Source organism: Centruroides sculpturatus, unplaced genomic scaffold (genome assembly GCF_000671375.1).
Source record: "Centruroides sculpturatus isolate CEXI.00-Female unplaced genomic scaffold, Cexi_2.0 scaffold2579, whole genome shotgun sequence".
NCBI classification, from domain to species: Eukaryota; Metazoa; Arthropoda; class Arachnida; order Scorpiones; family Buthidae; genus Centruroides; species Centruroides sculpturatus.
This window is the reverse complement of record NW_019386691.1, coordinates 2,743-25,010: the sequence shown is the minus strand read 5'-3', so window position 1 is coordinate 25,010 and position 22,268 is coordinate 2,743. Positions and strand designations below refer to the sequence as shown.

The following is a 22,268-nucleotide window of genomic DNA, read 5'->3' as shown; positions in this document are numbered from 1 at the left end:
AATTGGATAAGTCATGACTTTTTAATGTTGACCATACATGGATGAGGTTATTCATTCACTAATTCTGATAAAAAAAAACTTTGATTGAAAAAAAAATTAAAAACTGGTTTTTTCACACCACTGTGAAAAAAGACATTCTTTATTTCTTTTATATAAAACAAAAATTTTTTGCAGTTATATTAAATTCAAGAAAAATTTTTAAATTTTTATTTTAGAGATTAATATTATCTGAAGAGTCAGAGATGTATGAACAGTGGAAAGAACCATCATTACCTATTTATTTGGAAATATACTTGTTTAATATTACTAATCCTGAAGATGTAGAAGCTAATATTAGTAAACCAATTGTTGAAGAAGTTGGACCATTTTCATTCAGGTAAAAATTTTCTTTAGATCAAATAAAGTTTATGATATTTTTTTATGATACAGGTCAACCATTGCTAATCCATCAATCAATAATGCGGTTCCAACAATAATCCAGCAATAATTTTGGATAACATAATTTCAAATTTGCTAAGTTGCTGCTATTGTTTGTGGTGCTTAAGTTGCCAGATGTATGATAATTAATTATCTTTTCTATGCAATAGTATGTCATTATGTGACAAAAATTTTCATTTAATGCTTCTTTTTTCTTTATTAACCACCTTGTACTGATTTACAGGGTATGAAGTGGCTAGTTGTTGGGTTAAGCGTATTCTAACCACTCTGTGATATGGCAAAATCATTAACCTATCACTCTACAGTTCTCAATGATGCCTGATTAGTGATGATCAATCTATTATTTTAATTAATTAAATTAAATTAATTTGTCATTTTTCACTAAACTTTTCCTTCGCTATTTTATATTTGTACTGTACTGTTTTCTACACTATTAAACTTGACTCTTGTATTTTTGTAGCACTAAAGTAATGCCTTTTTTGTAAATCTTAAAATATTTAATTAAACTAATCCTGTAAATCAATTCTTCTTTAAATAGCAAATGGCATATAATTCACTAGATATAAAACAATTTATGTAAAAAATAAAATAATTTTTAATTTTACAACTAAAACTGGCAAACAGTGATAGGAATTTGGTGATGCAGGGATAAAAGAGTATGATCCCATTTATTTATAGACATTAGTGTGAAAAGAGAGAATTATATGACCATATCTTAATTAATCACATTTCCTTTTCTGAGATCTCTTCTAGATATTTACTTGAAAGAGAATGAAGGACTTCAAACTGAATAGAAAAAAATTTAGCATTCTTTGAGTCGTGAACTAGTGCTTTGTGTGTAGCAATCAAATTTCTTATCGTCTGAATTTCCTGCCTCCAACTAATAACTATATAANTAAATGCTAAATGGAACCCTTCTTTAGTATAATCAACTTTTATTTATTTATATAATTTTCTTTACTTAATTATTACAAGAGATCACAAAATTGTTACAACTTTTGGTGTATGCTTTTTTTAACAAAACAAAAATCTACCCTATTGTAAGTTTTTACCAAAGATATTTTTTTTTTCTTATTCTTAAGAAAGTAATCTTATAAAAAAGTATCTCTTATAGCCTCTAACTATCATTTGTTAAAAAACCACAGGTAATATAATCACTTCTATTTTTAAGACTCAGGAACATATTAATGCAATTACGTAGTTCAGTCTTGAGAGTTATCACATAGTATTTTTATAGTACTATGCACTTTGCAAATAAATTTCAAACAACTGTTGCACTTAGTAGCATACTTACCATCTTTTTTTCCAGCACAAAATGACAACATACTCTTTTCAGGAGATTTTGGCTTGATCTAGCAATTTGTATAATATTATCATCTATTAGCAGTTCAAATGATTCTTTGGTAGTCATTTTGAATTTTTGATGAAAGATTAAAATATCTTTGCAAAATAATTGTAAAAATAAAAAAACCATAAAAACACATTTCCACAAAAAACCAGCGTAACTGGTATCGTGGGGGCTGCGCGGCCCCCAGAAGGTATGTAGCTCCATTCTTGTAAGTGCTACAGGGCCAAACATTTGGCACTTGCTAAGAGTCACGACGTAATGAGATTACATAAAATGGCAGCTGCGCACGATATTTAGTTTTTTAAAAAATCATAAAAATATGATGCGTGGGGGCCGTGTGGCCCCCATAAAACCAGTTAAGGGTTAATAAGAACGTGTGAAGGATATCGATATTTCAATGAATTATGGTTTTTAAATTATCAACGAAATTCATAAACACGCTCTCATTACATACTAATGTGTTCGGTTGTCAATACAAAAAGAACTGCTGGAATAACGTCAAATTGAAGTAAACGTCTACGAGTTAGACTCGATATAGCGCCACCCTCTTAAAGCGCCAAACAATAGCTTGCTTGTAAACGGATATTTCACGTAAATATTAAATAAAAGAACCCATCGGTATATGAATTACAAAATTCTGCAAGATATATATGACATTGTTATCATCAAATTACGGAGATTTTGGTTTGGTTTCACGTGAAAACAACATTTATAAAAAACGTCGGGTTAATTTTATGTTAGATTTATAATACAGGGTGATCAAAAAACCTGTGTGCACTCCCTATTACAAAAGACACAGCGACTAGTGATCATCCTGTAGGTTCGATCAATAGCATTATCGTGTTGATCTGAAATAAGGCATTGTGTAATATCGCCATCTAAATTTACAATCTAAACATTATGTAAATTCGAAAAAAACATCAGAAATTATCGATTTTTATTAGAAGGAATTATTAAATATTATATTATTCTTCTACGGTATGATCTATATTACGTGATCAATACGCAGTGGTGCACGAAATCATCCATACATAGTTTTATTAGGCCGAAATCTTTATTTAAATTACAATAGCAGAGAGTGACGTATAAAAGAAGGCTTGTATTCAGCATGGCTGCATTACAGCAAAATATTGTTTTGGACCTTTTGCAGGACGCTTTTCTAGAACCCGATATTCTCAATTTAAACTAGATATGGGCATATACCTTCCTCGAATACTATTACTGTATTACCTATAATATCACACCATACGTATAGACAGCACTTCTTCAGAACCACTTGTTTAACACCTAAACAGGGGCCAATTTCCCTTAAAAAACATCCAATCCATGGAGGCATTTTCCTTCTGCAGATCGCCCATGTATCGCATTGCCGTATACGAAGAAAACCATAAAGTATTCGAATTCGAGAGAAGTATTGATTGCCCATCTTTAAAACCACGAGGCTACTTTCTTTATGGGAGGATTCCTAAAGGAAAAAGATTTTTCAAAAACAACCGCAAACAATAATGTAACTGAGAGAAATAATCATCCAGGCCCTAACACGGTAACCCCCGTAAACCGTACTGTTAAATGATTATTGTTATTTCTAGCGTTAATTAACTTATAAATTGTGTTCTTAATACATCGTAAATGATGTTTATTCGAATCTTTTTAATATAATTTATACAGTTTGTATAGATAAAAGCATCGATGCTACGATCGATTATTTTATCCATACAAAGCTCTACTACAGTATTTTATTACGGAAGTTGCTCTCATATACACCACGTACCAGCTATTGAGAAATACAAGGTCTACTTCTGTAGATAGAATATAGGAGTTTTTATAGTTCTATTATACATAAAAAGTAGATTTTAATATAATAAAATTGAAAATTTAATATAAAAGAATTTTATATTAAAAATTTGTAAAAATTATTTAATGACTTTAATAATAATAATTTTTTTTGTATATTTGAATATGAATAATTCTGATTTTCTTTTTAAAAATTATTTTTTTAAACTTTTTTACGAGTTTTATTAGACGAAAATCTTATTAAATGTTCTTTTTTAAAGATTAAAAAATTGTTTTATCTGGTTTAGCTATTGGCACAAGGTTTAAGGATATAAGGAAATGGTTTTAAATTGCTTTGATAAGATGTTAATTACTTGTTTTTTTAATCATTTTATTAATTTTATTGTGAAAAAATATAAAAATTTGAATATGAAATTGTTAAAATATTTTTAAAACTAATTTTTATCTTTGTTCGGTAGTTTAAATTATGATAGATAAACTTTCCATTGCTGAAATACAATATGTAATTCAATTCCTCTTGTAATTTTTAAAAATTTTATCTATTTAAATCCGTTAAATTTTATTTTTTACCTAAAATTTGTTAAATATATTAATTAAATTTTAAGTTCACAACAGTTAACTATGATTAAAGCAATATAAAAGTCATACAAATTACATTTCTTGTTGCTAACAGATCATTTTTCATCTGTAGGAGGGTATGCTTCTCAAATATCTAATAATAATAAATAAAAAATAATGTTCCAAATATAAAAATTATGGAAATATTTCAAGAATAAAAACTTTAACAATAAAAAAATTAATAATTATTATTTTAGGAGCTTAGAACTGCATTTAACTTTGATATCAATCTAGAAAGACTTGTATGAAATTAATGACTTTGATAACATATTAATTCTTTTTTTCTATTTTTCTAATATTTTTATTAATATTATTGTGAAAAAAAAATATATTAAAATTTGCATTTATATTTAAAAAAATAATAATGATTTTAAGAGGATAAGAACTGGTATCATGTGTCAAGTACAAGACTAAGAAAGGCAGAAAGACTTTGTATACAGTTAAACACAGTTTTTAACCCCTAAAATTATTATATTTTAATTTAAAAACTGAAAAATATTGTAATATTTATTATTAATTCCATAATAATAAAAATAAATAAATAGAAAAAAAAAACTTTCTGTCTGGTATAACTTCAGTAATGTTGTTGAATGTGAAAATTGAATTGACAATTATAAGATAATATTGTGCGATCCGTCCACTTTATAGAAGGGAGGAAACGTTAGAGAGGGACGTAAAAGTATAAAGTTGCGTTTGTTGACCTATCATGATTAAGGAGGAATTAAGTTTGGAGTGTTAGAGAAATCTGCTACAAAGAATTATGACTTTTATCGCCCTTTGTGGATGCTGGAGATAGTTTTATTGTGAATATATATATTTTTTCTATATTCGTCCTTGAGTCTTTTTAATCTAATTATGTTCATTAAAGAAAATAAACCTTAACTTAATTCATAAATGTGATAGAATTCCCGGAACTCTCCTCTTTCGCTTTTTTTTTTAAATGTAGACAGATGATGCGGATGTTACGTAAGACGATGATGATGTCAGTTTGAAGTATTATTATTATTGTTTTTTTTAAATAAATAAATGTGTTTTATTATCTTTAGATAAAATGTTTTTTTTTTTTTTAAATTTACTTTGTTCGTGTTAAAGTACTGTTTTAGATTTTAAAACTACATTCGCGTTGTTAAGACGCACGCGTCAGTGTAAGAGATGCGACGCGACGCGACGATGTGGTTGATACATACCTCTTAAATAGTAATTTTAGTTTTGTTTTTATATAAAAATTAAATGATAGAAAAATTTATTAGTAATCTAAAAAAATGTAATTTTAACAGTGAGATTTTTTTAAGTAAAAATTCTTATAAATATTACCGTTTTCGCTTCTCCCTTGGCGCCCGGCGCGTCGCTTAGCTGAAAACTAAATATTAATAAATCTTCCGATTATTTTTTTTTCGTTCGTTCCTTTGTTCGTGCATTATTTTTATCAAATCAAAACATTTCTTAATTCAACGTGTTGACAAATTTAATCGACCCGTTTTATTTCGATTGATTAAGGGCGCGATGCGAATTGCGTCGCGTCGCGAGCGTATTTATCATTTTGTTTACAAATTACGAACGCACAAAATAATTTTTTAAACGAATGTCTCATGTGTTTAAATAAAATTCACTTCGGCAATTTTCGGGGGTGAATAGTTTTTTCAAACGCACGCGCTACTGTAAAACGTGACGGACAGATTCTTAATCTCCTGCATTTCTTAGGAATTAAGATAATTAAATAAAATTCAGACTTTTTAAACCTTCATACACGTTTTGTCCACAAAATAAAACATATTTTAGGATTAAAAAATATCTGAATCTAAGATTCTTAATCTGTCTATCATGCTTTTATTTATATTTATTTATCCCTTTTACAATGCAGCAATCTCTGTCATATTCATCCTTAAAATTATGAGTAAAGCACAATAAATGCATTAATTCTTCATTCTAAAGATGATCTAGTTCTTTTATATTGAGGACAATATGACTGTACTTATTTGAAGATCATAAATACTACTGCAGTACTATGAATAGTAATACATTAATGGAGTAAAATATAAAATCTATAGTGTTTAGTTTTATATAATATACCACATATAACATAATGCAAACCATGAATAAAAGATAATTGTTGTTGCTGTGTGAGTCTAAATGGTATATAAATGCGGAAGGATCCACTCTGAATATATACAGTATATTATTAATTGCCAAACTCTCTATCTTGAGTACATTTTGTTATTAAAATTCTTTCCATTCTGCGAGCAATAAGAATTTTGTATGACCTTCATTGGTTTAACAATGCTAGCTGATAAGGAATGAAGTGTTTAATACATCTAGGTGCACCAATGAAAATTTTTAAGCATCTGACCCTGAATTGAATCTGATATATTAGAGTTTCAGGCTGATACTTCTGCTGTCTGGGTTATTTAGCTGTCTTTTATAAAAGTTAAAATCTTGTTTGTAAAACTTGAGATTTTTGATGTCCTCAACCAGGACTGTGGAGTCTGTAGACTGAGTCCCGACTTGTAGAATTTTAGAAAGTCCATCTCCAACTTCTGTCTCTAAATAATAATTTAAATTATACTTTGATTACATTAACTCTAAACAGTACTTCATCACTACCAAGTGAATCATAGAGTCATTTTTTCAGTGTGTTTCAGGTGAATCATCAGGCATTCCTGTTGAAACTTAAAGTACATATCTTTTCACCATTACCACTATCATTTTCATCTTCAACTACACATTACATACAAAACATTTTTCATTTATGGTTTAGTAAAGTATTCTAAAACATTAGATTTAACCCGAATCTACTTAGCCATTTTATATAAGTCTTTTGACAATCAAAACTTAGAATGAGCAGACATAAAATGTATTCATATATAAATTTCTAAAAAGAAAATCAAAAGTAATTAGTGGTATCTAAAGAAAGATCATGAAGTAGGGGAGTCATCATAAAATAAGATCTTGCATTACAAGAGGCTCATATAATACAAAATAGGAGGTTAATGCTCCTATTAGAAGCTTAATATAAAGACATAGTAGAAAAATGAGTCAGAGTTCTCTACAATGAATTTGCTTCTGACTCAAACTGTTTACTCCATGACTACGCAGACCTGTCCTGTACAGACTTTATCTGAGATTCAAGATAAGAGAAATATATTTAGAAATTATCTCATCTAATCTGAGGACAGTTGTTAATTTCAAGATGTTATAATGTAATGTTGAATATCTTCATGTATATTTGAGACAGTATAAGTGATTGGACATTGGCCCAATATGGACCCAATCACTCACAGTGCCTCATAATTGGGTCATTATAACTTTAAACATGATAAAAGCAAAACACTGGTTTGTTTTTATCATGTTTGAAGTTATTTTATTTAAGCTATAAAATATGTAATAGTATTAGTCCATCATCAATGATGAATTTTATAAATACTGTATGATATTGAATTTATGTAAATAAACTGAAACAGTAAGGAGTACACTATTAAAAGAACAAATGCATTTCAAGATGAACTCATTGACAAAAATCACATACACAGATAGAATTGTCCAATTATTGCAATACAGTATATAGCTATGTCTTAGACCAATTGTCGCCAATCTTGATCACTGCATTCAGAATTTTTACCGTACCAGTTGATTGAAGGTGTTTAAATGCCAAGATTGTCTGTAAGATGCAGTCAATGACATTATGCACCACCTGATGGAATTTGAGAATGGCCACATTAGGTCAAGGGAAGCAGGATGTCCATTTTCTTAAATTGCTTATTATCTTGACTGTTCTGATTTGATTGTGGAGGTGTTGGTGGCATAGACAGACATATACAGTGGACAAGCCTGGATGTCTCAGATAGTCCAACAGGAGAGCTAATTGTTGGACCAAGCACAAACAGTTGCAATGGCACCTATACCCATTAGCCAGAACAGGTACAAAATTCTGGCTTTTCCTGTACCATTGTCTGGAGAGTAGCAGAAGCAAATTTGCATGCACAGCAACCACTAATCACCCTGTCATTGCTAATTTTGTTTGTAGTGATGCCAATGTAATGGATGACAATAATGTTAGTATGCCACTCAAAAGTAATAGTGAGATTGAATTGCTTACCAGGAGGATCTCTGGTGAGCAATTCAATCCAGAGGTGCCTCCAGACTATGAAAAAATGGGCAGCAGAAGCTATAAAAAAGGGCCTTGTACATTATGCAAGGATCTTCAAACTCCATGATTCAACATCAATCAGTGCTCCCACAAGGTGGTGCTGCATGCACCTGGGGCTAACTTGGCATTAAAAATAAGGAATGGGTTTTGGTCAACATACAATGAAGTTGTATAGGTCAATGGACAAATATTATTCATTAGTTTCTTTTATATTTGTAGAATAGGTAAGAAGTCAAGAATTTTCTGTTGTTTGGGGCCACCTTAGGGATTAGAAAAGGGCAACTGAGACAAAAAGGGAGCATGGAGCATGTGCCCAATGTATGGGTGCCCTTGATTCAATCTCACTATTACTTTTAAGTGACAAACAGTTTCCATTGCCAGTATTCTGGTTTGAAGAGCCATCTTGCATGACAATTGGCACTCCTTATACTAGTGTGAGGGATGTTGATGGCACAGCAATATATTCAAGAAGTCCTGTATCCTCATGTTGCTTTTCATGGCAATGCTTATCAGCCATTTTCCAGCTAGGGTTTTCTAAGGAAGTGTCTCCATTATGTTTTGACACTTCCTTGGTCATCTGAATATCCAAGTAGAAAAACTTCACTATGTATTTAATATAGCAGACATGTCTGTTATATAAACTGAACACCATATCTAATGTCCTATAAATTAGAATGATTAGATAGCAATATATCTAATGTCATCAATTAATGAATTGTTTTTGATAATCTGATGATCTAGAAATATTATTTCATATGAATATGTAGAAATGTCCATAACGTTGTTATTATGATATATTAATATTCGGCCAATGGCATAACTTGTATAGTATAAGTTCAAGTAGCAATGAGCTGAGTACTAAAGTATTGAAAGATCAAAAATATATTATTTTATACTGAAAAACAAAAAAGTGCCCAACACTGCAGACATACCTAGATTTAATCAAGTAAAATAAATAAATGTTTCAATCAGCAGAATGTATTTTTGTCAAAACAGTCAAACAAATGTTTTTGACTGTTTTGAATAGTCATCAAGTTCTAAACAAAAGGTTAATACAAATTGTTTAGAATGTCATTTATTTATATTTAATTCTGTTAAAAAGTAAGTTAATAAAGAAACTAATTTATTGATCACATAACTCATTTAAGCTCATGTACACAAGTGCTGATAGTTTAATATTAATATTAATTAATATGTGTTATTACTTGTTTAAATATGATTATCTATTTATAAGTTGATGATAAAAATAGTCTCATTTCAATTAGTTCTCTATTATTAAAGAATAAGTTAATCAATATTTTTATTATATTTCAGTCTATTTTACAATTAATTAAATTAAATTAATTTGTCATTTTTCACTAAACTTTTCCTTCGCTATTTTATATTTGTACTGTACTGTTTTCTACACTATTAAACTTGACTCTTGTATTTTTGTAGCACTAAAGTAATGCCTTTTTTGTAAATCTTAAAATATTTAATTAAACTAATCCTGTAAATCAATTCTTCTTTAAATAGCAAATGGCATATAATTCACTAGATATAAAACAATTTATGTAAAAAATAAAATAATTTTTAATTTTACAACTAAAACTGGCAAACAGTGATAGGAATTTGGTGATGCAGGGATAAAAGAGTATGATCCCATTTATTTATAGACATTAGTGTGAAAAGAGAGAATTATATGACCATATCTTAATTAATCACATTTCCTTTTCTGAGATCTCTTCTAGATATTTACTTGAAAGAGAATGAAGGACTTCAAACTGAATAGAAAAAAATTTAGCATTCTTTGAGTCGTGAACTAGTGCTTTGTGTGTAGCAATCAAATTTCTTATCGTCTGAATTTCCTGCCTCCAACTAATAACTATATAACAAATATTTATATAACTATAAACTTATTATAGTCTAATAACATAATTTTAATATAACTTCGTCATTAAATTTTGATTCTATCCTTATGAAAGGAAGGAAAGAATCTATTTTTATTCAAATCAAAACATCTCAGTAAAAACTTGTCCTAGTAATTTAACAATTAAATTATTTTTAAACAATAAATATAGTAGAAATTTTAAATGCTTTTAATGAATTTGTTTATTTTTCAAAATTTTTGACATGTGATAGTCTTACATTCTTTATGTGGTGTTTAGTAAATCACTCTTGATTACAAAATAGTGATATTTACAATTTTAACTTTATACAGGGTCTGGCAGAATAATCTCCCAGTTCTGAAAGGTAAATGAGAAAGGCATCATAGATTCTATTGAAACTTTTACTATACAATCAGAAATAGCAATGATTACTATTTTGTTTCTTCAACCATGACTGTCAACAATGTGCTGAGATACTAAAAAAAAGTTATGAGAATGGAGTTGTCTTTGAGCAGCATACCATTCAGTTGTCATCATGGCATGGAATGGGAAGAATCATGCATTTGTTACTGATAAAAGTTTAAGAGCACTGTATTGGCATTAATAAGGTTTTGATGAGTAAAATACATCAAAACCTTATTAATGTTGATAGACAGTGCTCTTAAACTTTTATCTGATAATAATCTGGTGTGAAAAATTAATTATTTCTTCCTTTTGTTATTGAGACCTTTTTCAAAAATGGTGGCTGTGTCATTGCAACATAGCAATTATTTTCAGGCTCTATTGAAATGAAAAGGTTCCTGACAGGAAAACCACATTGTTATGGATTAGAAAATTCAGAGACACAGGTTCAGCTTTTACTGGTAGACTTTATAACATTTGAACACCATAGAATATTGAAGCAATAAGACAGGCTGTTACTAATTTTCCATGACATTCATCTGTTACGCATGTTCCCCTTAAAGAAATGTCTGATCAGAGTGTGAAAAGAATTTTACACAAAGACCTTAACTTCCATCCATACAATAAAATGCAGGAATTCACTAAACTGCAACTGGGCCAATCATTAAGTATTGGAATTTTTCAGTGTCTATACCTCTGATTTCAGAGCCATACAATCTCTTCAATAAACTGTCTTGTTATGTGATTATGGGGTTTAAAATTGGATAAGTCATGACTTTTTAATGTTGACCATACATGGATGAGGTTATTCATTCACTAATTCTGATAAAAAAAAACTTTGATTGAAAAAAAAATTAAAAACTGGTTTTTTCACACCACTGTGAAAAAAGACATTCTTTATTTCTTTTATATAAAACAAAAATTTTTTGCAGTTATATTAAATTCAAGAAAAATTTTTAAATTTTTATTTTAGAGATTAATATTATCTGAAGAGTCAGAGATGTATGAACAGTGGAAAGAACCATCATTACCTATTTATTTGGAAATATACTTGTTTAATATTACTAATCCTGAAGATGTAGAAGCTAATATTAGTAAACCAATTGTTGAAGAAGTTGGACCATTTTCATTCAGGTAAAAATTTTCTTTAGATCAAATAAAGTTTATGATATTTTTTTATGATACAGGTCAACCATTGCTAATCCATCAATCAATAATGCGGTTCCAACAATAATCCAGCAATAATTTTGGATAACATAATTTCAAATTTGCTAAGTTGCTGCTATTGTTTGTGGTGCTTAAGTTGCCAGATGTATGATAATTAATTATCTTTTCTATGCAATAGTATGTCATTATGTGACAAAAATTTTCATTTAATGCTTCTTTTTTCTTTATTAACCACCTTGTACTGATTTACAGGGTATGAAGTGGCTAGTTGTTGGGTTAAGCGTATTCTAACCACTCTGTGATATGGCAAAATCATTAACCTATCACTCTACAGTTCTCAATGATGCCTGATTAGTGATGATCAATCTATTATTTTAATTAATTAAATCAAATCATAATTAATTTGATATGGCTTCCAGCTTTACAAAGACAGTAAAAAACAAAAACAACAAACATTATNACAGTTTGTTATTCTACATACTTCAAGATATTAGTAATATTGTTGATGATATAATGGAAAAATTAAATAAATTCGATGAAGAAGAAGAAAAAGAAAATTAAAATCTGTAACATCGATTTTAAAGAAATAAAAAATAGTTAAAAGAGTCCATTGTTTTTAAATCTAGTAATTAATTATATTATCGTTGATAAAGAAAAAACTTACGTTCTGTGCGCGATGAGATGTCGGTACAAAAAGAAGTCTCTAAACAGAAATATTGAATGCGGAGAGGTACTTTTCAGTAGATTAATTAAAAAATGCAGCTGGGAGCTTAACTTCAGGGACTGTTTTGAGGGGTAGTAGAGAAAGATTTTTTTTATTATCAGAAAATTATTTTTGTACCCCAGAATGCATCATTTCTATACTACTTACATTGTAAACCAATTCCTCATGCACCCCAGACCCTGAGCTCCCCAGGCAACACACAAGCAGATAGAATGCAAGAAGACGTGGCTAATCAACGGGATATCCCCTATAACCTCAGACGGCGCAGGGTTGATTACGTCACCCTGAATCGTGGTCATTAAATGAAAAATGTGAAAAAAAATTTTTGTTTACTTTGGGGGGCATATGTGTCATCCTTGTATATATTGTTGGTCTGTATATATTGTGTTGGTCATCCTGTATATATTGTGTTATCATCATGTAAAAAAAAATTGTTTTCTTTCGCTTCTGCTTTATTTTTTTTTGTGTGTGTATGTATGTGTATATGTGAATGTATATGTATATATATATATATATATATAATTGTTAAAATAGCTTTACTAATTCCAATATATATATATAAAACTATTTTAACATTTCCAATGAATAACATTTCTGTAAATTGAATAAATAATACATTTTTATAAACTTTTTGTTACCAAATGTTTAAATAACATTATAAACTTTAAATTTTCATCATGGAAATAAATCATAGTAAAGTTAATGGACAAAAAAGCAGCCTCTAAATATTCAATAAATTCAAGATACAAACAGATGATTTTTAACATTTTTAAAACAAAAGTTACAAAAAGGACAATTAGATTAGGCTGTTATATTAAGTCTGCAACCATTAAAAAAAAAACAGTAAATTTATTAAAACTTAACTGGTCTATCGGGAAATATGATCGTGTAATTTAAATTTGATAACAGAACTGTGATATGTTCATAGGGAGGATTGGGAAGTTTTCAAGAAAATATACTTCTACTCTACATATAGAGGCTATCTTTGAGTCCAATATTTCTTTCTTAAAGACTGAAGAAATTCGGCTAAAAAAATGTCTTTTATCAAGAAACTAAGCATAAAAAGCAGATGAAAATCCCAAATCATACAATAAGCACTCATCTAAGGAATATCAAATTATGAAAATTAGTGCTTATTAATTTTAATTTGTTATAAATCAGCCTCTTAAAGTTGAATTCTGGCAACTCTAGTCTTAAAACAATAATAAAAAATAATCATGGCTAAACCTATAGCCAATGATGGTCTACCCCAGTGGTTCCCAAACTTTTTGATTCTCGGTGCCCTTGCTAAATGCAGATTTTCCCAAAGCACCCTATGTCAAATTCTAACAAGTACATTAAATTCTAACATTATAAAAATTTTATAACATTTCATGGCACCCTTGTGAGGAAGCTGTGGCACCCTAGGGCATTGCAGTGCACACTTTGGGAACCTCTGGTCTTCCCAATTCTAATTTCAAAACAGGTCCAGGAGCTGATTTTCCATCTTAATTGTTCAGCAATTAAGATGGAAAATCAGTTAAATGAACCTCAATTGAGTCTTCTCCAACCCATCAACAAAGGATGAATCCCAAGTGAAGAGAAATGAATCCTGTGGAGAAAAATAAAGTGCATAAATATTTATAAGATGGCACAACCTCCAATGCAGAATTAAATAAATAAAATTTATCAGCTTTTTCCAGCCTATTGTACACATTATAAACATTATATAAAATATATGTGAAAGTATTCTCTTTTAAATAAATCTATGTATGGTATGGATAGAATTTCTCATGTAAGACTGTTCTAAGAAAGTCTTTACAATTGCACATACATGTCCTACATATATGCCTAAATGTCCTACTTTTACAGTTAGCACTTTAAAATTCAAAAACTGCAAATATATAATCTATACAACCATTTGAATTAGCTGTCCCTGATATATAGTCATAAAATACAAGCATATAAAGGTCTATACTGTGCCATACTGTGTACGTGTCTGCTACTATTTGTCTATACACCAACAAAAGTGTATGGACAGTGCAGATTTATTGCAATGTTATTAAATTTCATAAGCAACCATACATTTTATTTGTTTTTGACCTTTATGTCCTACTTTGAAGCTTTCAAAATGTGGCAATGTCAAATATACATTTCAGTTTATTTATTAAACAATTTTTTGATGAGAGAAGAAAAAATTTAATTTTAGAAATAGTTTATATTTGAATTTCATATTTACATACTGCTTATAATGAACAGGTCAGGTTAGACATTATGTAATTTGAAAATAAAATAAAATCAAATATTTACTTTATACAACTTAAACTTCTGTGTCATCATTATTTCAATGCTGACTTTAATTTTTATGTGGATATTTTTTCTGTAGTCTAACAATACAATTGCTTTAAATTATACAGTATTCCTACTTAATATTTTAATGATAAACTATATATGGTTAATAATGATACCTTGCTAAAGTTATAGTTTATCTATGACATATTTGTTGCATGGAGAATTATTGTCTTCCCGATTAAATTATGTAAATTATATTTCTTTTGATGCAAAATGGAGTATCAATTCTATTGTTATTATTATTATTATTATTCTGTTATTAACCAAACATATCTACAAATGAGACTATTTTCAGTCTATAATTAAACTTAGTTCTGATTAATTAAGTTATAGAGTTTGGAATTAAAGCTGACAATTAAGCTGTCATTTTGTGTTACAATTAATAATTTGAAATTAATTTAGAAAATCCTAGAAGAAAAGATAGACATGGAATAGGAGTAACTTGCAACTTCTTGCTTAGAATGAGGCTACACTGATTAAACAAAAAAAAGTATATTTAAAGTATATTTCTTCTTCAGTCTTAAGGTCATTAAAGATAAAGGATTATTTGGATTAACTTACACTAAATCTTAAACTTGTCTGAAACAGAGGGAATAATCATCTTCCTACATTTTATCTATTATGTCTAAACCAGCTTACAAAAAAATGTAATGTGAAGCTGAAAAACTTGTTCTTCTAACTGAAGCTAGAAAACATTATATAATTTTAATATGAAAGAGCATTGAAATAAAAGAATTATGTGAAGAATTTAACAAACTTTGTATATGTTTCCAAATTGAACTTTCAACTAATCCTGCTAGATGATTAAGTGATATATATGCTATAAGGTTAGTGGGATAAGTGCATCCTCAATTCTGGAATTTGAAAGTTTCAGCAGTGAGGCAGAGTAAAGATTACCTGAGTTTTCATTAGTTACAGATAAACCCAAATATTTCTCTCTTGTTTACTTCTCTCTACTGACCACTTTGAGATAATACAAATAATATTATCATCTCAATCAGACTACTGGTGATAGTTCTTTCTTGTCTATCTTGCTTTAGTAGTATCAGGTAAATATGTATAAATCAGTTCTAGTTATTTCTAAGAATACTTAAGCCATTTTGTCTAATCAGTGTGGCCTCAGTCTTATTGTGCAGATGCATTTACCAAATTACTCTATCTGGACCATTATCTAATCTTGCTTATTTATGACTAAAAATAATCAGTTTTTAAATATGTTTTGCTTTTCAGATCATATTAATGTATGATTATACTTATTAATGATTCATATATTGACAAAAATAGGAATTTAAAAATAATGTATTTTGAATTGTTGTTTTCCAATCTGACAAAAATCAATTTAGATGTCAATTCTAATGTATACTGTATAATGTATGTAATGTACTTTCATCTTTTAAAGTTTTATAACACACACTGAAAACTTTTATGTTGAAAACGTATTAAGGAACTGTAGAAAGAGAAATATTAAGTCCATCACATGTAAATATACCAGAAATATCAGCACAAATTGTACTTACTAAAAATAATGAAAAAAACAAAGATTTTTGATGATTTTTAAATTGTCACCTTCAGATTAAAGCATTTATTAGTACATATTTATTGTTAGAGAAATATTAATTGAGGTGTTAATTTTACTGAATTTTTTAATATATTTATGGTTGCAAACCACACATATAAAATTAAAAATATTTTATATTTAATAAATAATACTTATGTTATTACATTATGCTAATATTGCTCATTCTGATGAAATTTGCTCTTTTAATTTCTGCATAAAATCACAAATTATCTTTCATACTTTTTCAGCAATAACTTTCTAACCTGAAACCAGCCTGTAAATAGGGTAAAAAATGTTTGTTCTATGATTAAAGATATTGCCGGAAAAGTAAAAAAGGTGTGTTTTGTGATTTTATCCAAGAAATTCAACTTTTAAGACATTAATTTCTGCAATTAACAAAAAATAGTCTTGTAAAATTTGGCATTTTGGCTCATAAAATTTCATTAATTAATTAATTAAAACTTGACTTAATAATTTTTGTAATTTTTAAAGTAATTTGATTAAATTATGTTTTGTAAACATTTTTAAGTCTTTCAAACTCAATTAATTAGATAAATTTAATTTGGCTGAATTTGAAGATTTAATTTACACAATTTATTTAAATTTTTAATTGTAGTTTAAGTTTCTTAAAGAAACATCCTACACCTTTTTTTTTTTTTTTTATTTTACAAACTTTATTTAGAATTAACAAATATTATATATTTTTTCTTTTCTTATTAAAAGATAAAATTGCTATATAATTTATGGTGGAAATCAATTACTGTACTCATTAAAAGCATTAACAGATATAATAGTTTAAATCAATAAATTTTTTCCAACATAATTATCAAATGAAAGTTTCATATAGGTAATATTTGATTTGTGTTTTATAATTGTCTTTGTATTTTATCTACACATTAAGTTATTACTTCCAGTGTATGGAAATGTCCACAAATCATGTAGTCCAATATTTTGCAAATTTTAGCCCACTCCTGTCCTGGTGACACTCTGTGGCCAGACAAATGATCACTATTCTTAAAATCACATAATCTAAGGAAGCTGGGGACCTATTCTGAGTTGTATCGTTAAACTAACGAATACAATAAAAACCAATTGCTGTCAGAACCATATGAATGGTATTTAATCAACTGTGAAAATGCTATTCTGTGCCATATGTTTTGTTTTTGGTTCTGTGTGATAACTAAGTTTTTCTTATCAATCATTCTCAAGGTTCCATTAGGAACATAACAAAAATAAAAAGAACATGGCACCTTTAGTTGTAAGGATGATATTACTTCTCGAGCAATTGGGAGAGAGAAAAAATTAGCATTCAATGTGAATCTCGGTTTTGTCTTTTAGATAATGCTTTTCAGCTGAATGATACATGCTTTAAAGAACTTTATCATCTTATGAAGTCATTACTATTACATTTATGCAACGAATTATGAGAAAAGCTAGAGCCGAAGTATTTTAACTAATATCTCAAACTGACGACTTGCAGTTGGCTGGTTGTGTTATCCCTTCTTTGATGACATTTTACCACAAAAAAGATTTGGCTAATGCTGATACATGACGATATTAAAAGAATGTGCTTTGCTTGGAAAATAGCAGGTTGCAGTTAAGTGACAAAAAGACAATGTTAACTATAATATGCTTGGTTAAAGTGTAACAGCTATCGATAGCATGGAACCCAGACTCATTCCAACCAATTACCCATAGCAAAACCTATTTAATGTGGAGCAGAGGATAGCAATTTGTCTAAGGTTCGTTAACTGCCTTTCACTAAGAAAACATATTGAATGTCCCGTTTATTACTTTCGTTAACTTAGCAGAAGACTTCAGAACAGGTCCCCTGGACACTCAAATACTTATTTTTATTTTACTTTTAAATTTAAACGCTAGGTGGGAGAATAGTGAAAGATTCTTTTGTAACTTCCCCTTCAAAAACATGAAAATAGACAATAAAATAAGGGTATATAGATCAGTTACAAATAACTATTATATAAAGGGGCAAAATTTTACATTATACTCAATTAAAAAAGTTTGGAACTATTCTCCTGCTATGCATAATAATAGTAGGTCTCTCATATAATAAAGATGTTATAAAACTATTTTGTGCCATGTGACACAAGGGAAAATTTCATATGCTCAATATAGATTTCATTATATGTCTACATGTACAAAATAAAAGTTTTAAAACAGTGCTGCTGTCATGCCAGGGTAGCACCCTGTAATTTTTTTAAGCAGGACAAAGCTTTGTAAATATCTATATTGGACTTTTGACTATGTATTGTACCTCAGCCAAAAAACTGAGAAAATTACTTCTTGCACAGTTTTTTCACTAATTACAAATATATAGATTATTTTTGGCACATTTAAGCTGTTTTGCAGATATTGCACTACCAAACTGTGCTTTGCCTTTACAACACTCTATAGATGGTGGCACCTCCATAGACAGTGGCAATTCAAAATCAGGACATCAGTTACCTTCCTGGCACTTCCTAATTTACAACTGCACCCCTGTTTTAAATTGTTTTCTCCAATAATGATTCTTGGGGAGATGGTTTCCTTTTGGGGATTAAATAAAAACTAAAGAGTCATGATATTTTGGGAGAGGATTTTTTAAAAAATTAACAATTGAAATGTTGAATGCAAAATTATAAAAAACATATCAAAATGGATAACAAAGTATACTTTAACAAGTTTGTTATCCCTTAATAATATGCTATTAAGTCAAAAGATTAATGTGTAACATAATGGTTAATAAAGTACACAATTGCCAAAAAGTTTTCCATTGGTTTTACATAGAAATTTTGCAAGGTTCTATTGGATCTAAATTTTTATGTAAAACCACTGTCTATAATATAATAAACATTTAATTGAAAAGGACAACATTGTTTTTGTTGTTATTCTTTTATATGAATGGATGTTCACTTAGTGAATTAATCTACAAATGCTAAAGTGCAAAATCTACTATATTGTATAATCATTAGCATAACCAGAAATAAAAGCATAGAGGAATGTATGATCCAATTTATTATGAATGTTAGCGATTTTCATTTGGTGTCAGCATTTTCTCTATACAGCAGATTGGTAGGTTTAAAATACATAACTAACAGAGGAGACAATCTCATATTTGGGGATTTTGTGACCAATCTTGTAGAATAGTACTTATTCATGTTTCAGAAGGCACTATAGATTCTAGTGCCCACTGAAGCATGAACGTGTGCTTTTAAAAGTTAGTAATAGTTCAGTGAAGTGTATATAGGTCTTATTATATTTCTAATGCCAATAGCTAAAAATACATGTTATCTTAAATATCTCTGAAGATTCTTTAATCTTCTTTATCCTAATCCTGTAATAGTATCCTAAATATCTCCTTTAATGAACCTCTTTTAAATTAAAATTTATCTTTAGAAAATTTACAGTAAAATTCGACAATTGAATATTTACATTTGTATAAATGGAAGCAAACAGAAAATATAAATGAAATTTTTAAAGTAGTAATTTGGTTAAATAAGCAATATAAATATTAATAATTTAGGCAATTCTATTTATTTTATAATTAATTTAATAAATTTATTTTAAATAACAGGGAGAAAAGGACAAAAGAAAATATAACATGGAATGACAATGGAACAGTTTCCTATAGATTAGTAAAAACTTGGTATTTTCAACCAGATAGGACTAATGGTTCTTTAGATGATCATATCATTACAGTTAATGTTCCAATGATTGTAAGTATAAATTCAATATTAATAATAAAATGTTTTCGTTACAAATCTCCATAAAGATAAATTCAAATGTTTGGATGATTCAAAATCACACATTATAAGTGTGTGGTTTTGATATTATAATTTTTCCATTTTTTAATAACTTTTTCCTCATATACATGGATAATATTAGTGATAATTCAGTACAGTGATGCATTGTAGTTTGAATTTAATTCATTCCAGGAGGCCATTCAAACCCTTAATTGCTTAAAGTCCAAATCAATTTTCTGGAAAAAATTTATAATTCTACAAAATTATTTCATATTAAATTATGTTCAATACAAATAGAATCATATGTTCCTACTTAGTTCGGATAGCTGATTTTTTCCAGTTATCTTATAATCCTGTGTTTTGTAATAATAATAATAATAGTATTTATTGATACAAAACAATACATGTCAAAAGATATCATGGCAAAGCCTGTTTTGGACCCCTTGAATTATTAAATACTAAGAAGAATTTGTAAAACCTATGATACAGTCGACCCCCCTATAAGATATAGATACGTTCCAATTTATTAGGAATCCGATTTCTTACAAGTCGTTTCAATCACAGCCCGACACGTGTCAAGTTTACGGACTACGGCTGATTGAAAGGTTTTCTTCCATAAAATTAATCGATTCTACACTAATCCGACTCAACATTTCCAAAATACGTATATTTTTTCGNTAATCTGTCTATCCTAAGCTACTACTGCTGCTCAGCTGCTCAGCTGCTCAGTTAGACAGTTAGACACATGCACTGTTCCAACACTTACCATCTCAGCTACTTCATCTTTAATTGTATACAGTAAAATTTGTAAATCATGTTATAAAACTATACATAGTATATTGGGTAAATAGAGAACACAAAAGAATTTTTACTCACCTCCAAAGTATTTAAAATATTCTCAAAAAATGCTTCCATCGTGGATGATGATTTAATTATGAAGTATTGATTAATGTGACCAAACAACAGAAAAAAACTGAATGCCACAACGCGTAAGTGATTTTACAATAATTATAAAGTCGGCGTGAAGTGATAACTAATTTGATATAATGCATATTATAATAGCAAAAAATAAGCCAAATTTATATAGAGAATCACACCTAAATGCAAAATTCTCAGCAAAGAAACACCCAAATTCAATATTCGAACAACTGAAGAGGGGTTATAAAGTAGTGGCCAAAAGCATTTGAATATTGAATTTGGGTGTTTCTTTGCTGGAAATTTTGCATTTAGGTGATTCTCTACATGTACAGTTCCAGTTTTCGGGTAAAGTGGTGTTGTTTAAGCTAAATTTAATTTCATTATAATGTTAACTTTTTAATTTTCTAGTCATAAATAGGATTAGAAAATTATAAATGATAATATTGTAGCCATTAAATTGCTTTTTAAGGTAGGAAATTATTTTTTGTTATCTGTTTAATGCAAAAATGGAAATAGCTTCATTAATGATTATGCTTTGTTGAAAATTACAGGCCTGAATAATGTTACACTTTACTTTTTACATTATTTATATTAAGGGTTTTAAATGATGTCCAGAATAAAATATCTGTAAGATGCATACAGGTCAAATTTTGTTAGCATTCTATGGCTTGTAAGATTATTTTTATGATCACTAAACTGATATACATTGAAAAACTTCTTTTAAGTAGTTTTAAGTTATTTATTACAATATTTATGCTCATACAAACATATATACTAAGGTGACCAGATTTTAACATTGGTGAAGCGGGACAAAATTGACAGGGGAGAGTGGTTGTCTTGTTGAAAAGAATTGTTCTAGAGCAACAAAATTTTATTGTCAATGAATGCAAAAATTGTATTGTATTATATTTTTTAAAATTTTAACATATGTACAATTTACAATATATCATAAATATATATACTATTATAAATCTTTAAAAACTCTTTATTCTTTCACATATTTCTCAGTTGAGTGAATTTTTTTTTAATAGATTGCTGTCGTTTAAAATGTCATGAAAGTTTTCGCAAGAATTTGTAAAATTATTGATATAATAAATATAAGTACAACTTTTTACAAAGAAAAAAATTTTTTGTTTCAGTCATTTCTTTCGTTGTTCACACCATCAGAAGTTCATAAAAATCACAAATACTCACGAAGACGACCTTCTTCATTGG

At 28.5% G+C, this 22,268-nt stretch overlaps 1 protein-coding gene across 1 annotated transcript; it reads left to right on the top strand.

Annotated features, from left to right (window-relative positions):
* Nucleotides 1-2,155: 2,155 nt before the first annotated feature.
* On the top strand, nucleotides 2,156-20,693 carry LOC111615568 (protein croquemort-like). The gene is made up of 3 exons (XM_023356968.1): nucleotides 2,156-3,329; nucleotides 11,586-11,746; nucleotides 19,967-20,693. Exons 1-3 carry the CDS (start codon nucleotides 3,240-3,242, stop codon nucleotides 20,160-20,162), a joined length of 447 nt encoding a protein of 148 aa, XP_023212736.1. The 5' UTR covers nucleotides 2,156-3,239; the 3' UTR covers nucleotides 20,163-20,693.
* Nucleotides 20,694-22,268: the final 1,575 nt, after the last annotated feature.